The sequence below is a fragment of the Pygoscelis adeliae genome, unplaced genomic scaffold (genome assembly GCF_000699105.1).
Source record: "Pygoscelis adeliae isolate BGI_AS28 unplaced genomic scaffold, ASM69910v1 Scaffold155, whole genome shotgun sequence".
Taxonomy (NCBI): domain Eukaryota; kingdom Metazoa; phylum Chordata; class Aves; order Sphenisciformes; family Spheniscidae; genus Pygoscelis; species Pygoscelis adeliae.
Genome location: NW_008824932.1, coordinates 1,690,355 through 1,697,269, shown reverse-complemented (window position 1 = coordinate 1,697,269; position 6,915 = coordinate 1,690,355). Strand labels below are relative to the sequence as shown.

The 6,915-nt window shown below is 43.0% G+C and overlaps 1 protein-coding gene across 1 annotated transcript in view; it reads left to right on the top strand.

Annotated features, from left to right (window-relative positions):
* The first annotated feature begins 413 nt into the window (after positions 1 to 413).
* SPSB4 (splA/ryanodine receptor domain and SOCS box containing 4) overlaps positions 414 to 6,915 on the top strand; it is a 65,214-nt gene continuing 58,712 nt past the window's right edge. Inside the window, exon 1 of the mRNA XM_009325044.1 lies at positions 414 to 1,107. Coding sequence (XP_009323319.1) covers positions 414 to 1,107 — 694 coding nt within the window. The remainder of the gene's footprint in view (positions 1,108 to 6,915) is intronic.

Sequence of the window (6,915 nt, the reverse complement as noted above, 5' to 3'; positions counted from 1 at the left end):
CAGAAGGTGGGGAATGTCTGCATCCTATTATGAATTGGAGGAAATGGCCGTCTGCCCTCTGTACGCTGGTGGGCTCGGAGCATCCTGCTGGCAGGCTGGTTAGCGCTGTAGGATACTGAACCGAAGGTGGTGAATTGTCAGCTTTGGTGTTTAAAATACCTACTAGGGATGAGAAGAAGTTCTTTAAAAATATGCTGTGGGTTTGCCGATGGCTTTCTTAAACTAACTGGAAACTTTCTGCTTTCTTTCAGGAGCGTTTTTTCTCTGAAAACATTGCTGCTAAAAAGCTCCAGACAGGAGAAGTAAATCCAGTCAGCTTGTCAGGTCACTGGCTCAGTGTAAAAGTGCTTTCATGAGGTAACGTTGGGCCAAGGTCAACTTTTCTTTCTCCTTTGTAAATCTGCAGCCAAGCAATGGGCCAGAAAATCTCAGGGAGCATAAAGTCTGTGGATGTGAGGGAGCCCCCTTATAGACCTGTTAAACGAGAGCTGAGAGGCCCGGATTTTTGCAAGCCGGCGCGACTGGACATGCTGTTGGATATGCCCCCTGCCAACCTGGAGGTCCAGTATAAACATGCGTGGAACAATGAAGATCGCTCCTTAAATATATTTGTAAAGGAAGATGATAAACTGACTTTTCATAGACACCCCGTTGCCCAAAGCACAGATTGCATCCGGGGCAAAGTCGGCTACACGAGAGGCCTGCACGTCTGGCAAATCCACTGGCCCACGAGGCAACGGGGAACTCACGCTGTGGTGGGCGTCTCCACAGCCGAAGCTCCGCTGCACTCGGTGGGATACACGTCGTTGGTGGGTAGCAATAGTGAATCGTGGGGCTGGGATCTGGGACGCAACAAACTCTACCACAATTGTAAAAACCAGCCTGGGGTGACGTATCCTGTCTTTTTGGAACCGGATGAGTCTTTTGTACTCCCAGACTCCTTGCTGGTGGTTTTGGATATGGATGAAGGGACGCTTAGCTTCATGGTAGATGGACAGTATCTTGGAGTGGCCTTCAGGGGACTCAAAGGGAAAAAACTTTACCCCATAGTCAGTGCAGTTTGGGGGCACTGTGAAATTACAATGAGATACATCAACGGACTTGACCGTAAGTGTTACCATATTTCTTCATTACACTGTCTTTCAACTTTTCTCGTGTAGGATTTTTTTTCTTTATCCTTTTGTTGTGAACGGAGTGTGCTGGGGGAGAGGGGACTGTCCGCTGTGAGTAGATTGCATCCCATAGTTACTGCACACAACTAATATCTATTGGTTGTGTCTTGTAACGATCATATGGATTGTAGCAAAATATTTTCCCGTTTGGCAAGTACAGTGGCAAGAAATCTGTGTCCTAAGAAAGCGAACAGACAGACTCAGAAAAAAAGATTTTGAGAAACTTCCTGGGTATATTTAACAGTAAAACTCTTGTTTACTGGAGGATGTGTTTTAAATCTGTGGTTTTCAAATAGGAGTTGTGAATCCTGTAAAAATTTCCTGTAGTAGTGGGAACTCTTACATGCTGTGCATAAACATACTTGAATTCAGGCCAGTAGGCTTTCTTTCCATAGTTGCTTTTCCAGGGCCCTCAGAAGCAGCTGTGGATCCCCAAGAATCTGGGAGCTCAGGTCAATTATTGCTTTCAGCAGTTTTTCTGAAAGAGAGCTCTGTTCCTTAGTTCATTTCAGAAGGTGCTCTCTCAGGGTGTTTTCTTCTCTGGAAATAACGGGTTTTTGGATAAGCGTTAGCTATTTTTGATCTAAAAATACCAAATTAAATAACTGCGTAGTAAGGAGCAGCATATTGCTGCTGTGACCTTGAAGTAGTAGCCCACCAGAAGATAAGCTGCAGAACTGGGTCTTGTCGAGTTCTTCTCACTGCTCGGGAAGACGTGTGCTCTGCCAGGTCCCTACACAGCACAGCGTACGTTCGGTCATGCCCAGTTATCTACGGTCAGCTTACCGGCTGCTGTGAATTGGGGAATGGAAGGCTGAACGAGGCAGAACGTGGAACTTTGTTCTTGTTTAAGACTCTGTTATCTGAGCCATAGGAGGAACCATGAATACATTTAACAAAAATAGACGACTGAACAAAATTTTCATGGTTTTTGGGCTTTATGAATGGGACTAGGTCTCGTAAAAAGAGAATAATAGCAAGTGTACACCTGCCTTTCAATTAGTAATTTCTAAAGGAATTTACTATTCTTTTCAATTAGGATGGGGTGGTCTGATTTTTTTTTTCTGTCAAAAATTAATTCTCTGCTCGTTAGCCTTACATCTGACATACAAAGTAGAAACATAATTGAATAATTCGACCCTGTTCAAGATTACCTTTTCATAAACATCTCTAATAAGCACTGGGGGAAAGAATCTTTATCCATAGAAGCCCTGCAGGTTATTACAGCCAGATGCTAAATGGCAGCTTCCTGAGTGCTTTCGTACAGGGGAATATCGGAGGATCGTAAGTATTTTGCAATTACTCAGACATTGCAAAGAGTGGTGTGCTGACAGCTGCTTTTTTTTTTTTTTTTTTATGGAGGGCGGTGGAGGAGAGATACTGAATATTTGTGTGCGAAAGCAGTTTTTATAATACTGGGAATATCTGCCAAACTAAGCAAAGTACAGCTCGGCTTGGTCCACCACGTCCACACAAGGAATCATTCTGCATTCCTTTTGTCGCCTTCACAGGGCTGCTCAAGGGAGCTCTAGAAAGATGAAAACACAGGAGGAGGATGTGAATGAGTTTGATAGAAATTATAAAATAAAAGGGGCTAAGTAGAGAAGGATAGCTGTGGTCTGTGAGATGGCAGAGAGAAAAATTCCCATCCGGTTTCTCGTGGGATAATTTTGCTGGAAGAGGCAAGATAGCTTCCTAAACTATCCCTGAGAAAGTCAAAGTAGTCATTTTTTTTTAAGTGTGAACTCATGGCTAAGAGTCAATTTGTAAACTAATCTTTTATGTAGGCCTGAGTGTTAATCTGATCATGTGAAGAGGAAGTTTAAAGCCACTTTGCCGCGGGGCAGTTTGACATCCTGGAATCACATCACTTGTTATCGCATGTTCACTGATCCATTACTGTCCTGCAACAAAAACAGCATTCAAGAAACCAAAGTAGCTTGTTTAGCTGGTGCTCTAAAGCAAACACCTTCTCTTCTCTGCTAAAAGTGTTTCTATCCAGCCAGCCCTTGTGTAGCAGTGCAAGTTTGGTCGTGGCACTCTTCATGTCCACTCTTGCAGCACTTAAACAATTATAAAAACCTGTAATACTGTTCTTGTGAAAATCGGAGTAGGTCTTGAAGAACAGTAAGATGCTCATGTTGCATTCACAAATTTAAATACGTTTGAACGTACATATATGTGTGGGGTTTTATTTGTTGTTTGCTTGCTTTGCTACCTTACAGATTTTCTTTTTTTTTTTTTTTTTTTTTCTTTTTCTCCCCCTTCCCTGGAAGTATCTCATACTGCTGACTGCAGCTTTTAGTAGATCTGGCAATAGTAACTCAGCTGTTCTTGAAACTGTGCTGTCAAACAGTGACTTCTAACTTGCTATTTAGTGATTGATTGTTACCGCTCAGAATGCATACCACAGCTTGCAATGGTTGTTTATGTGGTGTCTTACGGAGCAAATGGAGACCTCGACTGCAGGGATTTCTAGTGATTTCAATACTTGCTGTTGAAATGGAAGACCTCTGAATACTTTAAAGGCCCGTGTATTTCAGTTGCCTGGCAAAGAGTGAAAGGCTTGCAAGAATGGAAGAGTGAAAGGATCAAATGATGGGCTTGTGCAGCTGCCGTGAACTTAAACATATGCTGTAGTGGTACAGAGACGACGCAGACTTTGAAGTATGTTAATTACTGCATAGATGGCAGAATCATAGAAGGATAAGGCTGCAGGTCAAAGATCAAGAACCTGTGTGCCCTCCGGAGTCTGGATGTTGCTCCTAGAATAATGCTGTAGTTAAAATCAGTCGTCGTTCTTCCAGCTGCTTCTGACACCCAGAGTACTCTGCTTTCAGAAGCTACTTTGAGCATCGCATGATGATGTGCAGTGGCTTTCACTAGACAGTTTTTCACTCACATTTAAGAGACTCAGAATTGCAAATATTTGTCAGGGTTTGGGAGGGAAGGCAGGGGGACAGGATGGAGAGTGCTCATTATAGGTGCATTGAGTTCTTCCCAGGACAAACTTCTTTGATCGTATGCTATCAGTATTTACCACACTGATGTTTGCCCAGTGCCTAAGTTTTACAAAATTTTACATCAGACTTCTGACTCACTGCCTATTGCAATAATTTAAAAACCCAAATAACATAAATGCAGTATATGTGATTTTTCAGATGCTCTTTTCATCAGGGTATGTGCATGTTTAAAAAAAGCTAGGCTATTTTTATCTGATGTCTGATGGGGAGTCCTGAGGCCTGTTTATAGACTGGAACAGAGCAATAGCAAAACACTTTTGTATAAATGTACATTGCAGATCATGACTGATACATTAGTACTTGTGTGTTTAAACAAAGCGGTGGGAGGACAATATAACAGCGCCGTGGTGGAAAACTTCATCATTGAGTAGGTGAGTTGAGCGCAGTGATTTATTTTGATCCTTAAAAATACCTGACAGAGTAGTCAGTATTTTGACTTCTGGAAGTTGTAAGCATACATTGCAGGTCCGGCTCTGCCTTGTTCTGAATTGGTGTGGAAGAGCAAAGCAGATGGTCTGTATTTGTATATAATAATAATACTAATAAGAGGTGATCCATAGACATAGAATTTGACAGCGCAACTCATAGGTACAAAATTTAGAATTTAATACCTTCCTAGGCGGGGAGAAGGCAGAAGGAGGCTGCAGAAAGATTTTCCAGCCATCCTTGTGTGATAGCGTAGAGTTGGTTGAAATGAAATACTGAGGGCGGGCAGGAGGGTTTGTGGGGCTCTGCTGGCCTTGGGAACCGTCCCACGTGCATGTGTCAGCACAGCACGCTCTCACTAGTGTCGTGAAGAAACATCTGCAGGCATGCATCAGCACTGGCCTTCTGGCCATCTGTAAAAATGCCTGCTGGTAGCGCTTTCAGATGCCTTCACCCTGTAACGTGTACTCTCGCTGAAAGTGCAGTGCTGGCTGCTACAGCTGCTGCCTTGGAGTGAAGCATCTGCTTGGGATATGTTGTGGGGTGCGTCCTAATTAGGGACACTGTCTCCATGTGATCGTGACAATTTTAAAGAAAGCTACAACTGGCCAAACTCTTGCCTAAACTCTTGACTGTTGTGCATTTGCATGAAGGAAGGATAAGTCAGTGTTTAAATGAGCTAAAAAAGTCTTGAAATTGCACGTGAAAGGAAAGAGCTCTGAATTCTCTGTTACGACATGTTGAGTAGACTACGATAACTGAAGATTAAAAAATCACACCCCACTACTGCCAATTTATGTTTCTGGTTTATAAATCCCGAAGCTATTTCTTAGAGATGAGTAAATTTGGCAAGATTTTGGGGTAACGCTGCCCAGCCAACTTCTCAGTAATAATGTCTGATGGAACTTAGTACAGCTACTTTCAAATATTCTATAGCAGACTGTTTATTTCCTTTTGTGTGGTATTTATGGTTCTTTTTGCTGTTTAGGTGCGAAAGAATGCTCCTTGAGCTTGATATTGGATAGCCCATTTGTGGTTCTTGTGCTAAACCTTGCATAACCCTAACACAATTTTGAAAATAAGCCTAATTGTCAAGTTCAGGGAGCTGGAAGCATTTGTCTCAAAAAAGATGATGACTTTACTTACAAATGTAATTTATGGAAAACATTTATGTGTACCAGTTCATATTTTAACCTACAGATCCTTCTTATAGTATTTGGTACTTACCGACAAGGGTCCCTAGGCGCTCTGTCAGCTCTTACTGACCACTGCCCTGCAGCATATAGCCTATTTTTAACATCTGTAACGATTTACATCCCCAAATGAAACAGAAGTATTATTCAAAGTACGTGCTTCGAACTTACCTACAATGAATGAATAGGTGGATTAAAGCAATCATCCAAACAGAAATTCTGGGGTCCTGTTTTTACGCGCCAGCAGCCTGTTCGCCGTGCCTGCAGCGAGCTGGTGCAATCATAAAGCTGAGGATGTTTGGAGAACATCAGCGCGGTTCAGGGAGCCGTGTCTGCTCCTGCGTAGAAGCCCAGGAAGAGTAATTCGCGTTTCTGGATCCTGCGTTCCCTCTCCGCCCCTGGGTTGCCCGCGGGAAGGGTGATCCCTTGGGCTCCTGCCTCTCCGAGGTTTGGCGGCTGCTGCTGAGGCTGCCCGTGCTCCTGCAGCCCACCGGGAAGAAGCCTTGGGGTGGTTCTGCGTCGCAGGTGTGGGGAAGGAGGGAGGAGGGGGCTCAGGGCGCATCCCCTCTGCCTGCTGATACAGCTACAGAAGCTCTGGGATGTGGGGTCTGTTTGAACCTCTTGCTCTTAGCCTGGCAGAAGACCACACTTAACCCTTGAGTCACGTTCAGGTCTTAGGTTGCATGTGTCTAATGCTGTGAAATAAGGATGATATTTCTGAGCTAAAATAACAAATTTGGAGCTAAGCCCAACTTCTTTCCTCTTTCCTACTGTTCTCAGTTTATTTTAATTCGCCTTTGTCTGTCTCTAACATACCACAAATGCTAATTATAAACATGGACTCTTCCCCTTGGAGGCCTTTTTACCGTAAAGAAATCTAAGTCAAAACTGCAGAATTGTTAACTGCCAGGAGAAATGTGTAATCCCTCATCAGACTCTCCGGCTTTTCCCTCAAATGGTTTTCAATTAAAATTTTTAAATGGATATATTTTTTTGTGTTTATCTAAACCTGTTTGTTGTATATGACATTCATGTAATACATTACTCTGGAGGTTGCAATGGAAATAATGTACTCTGAAAATCCAGTATTGCTAAACCTTA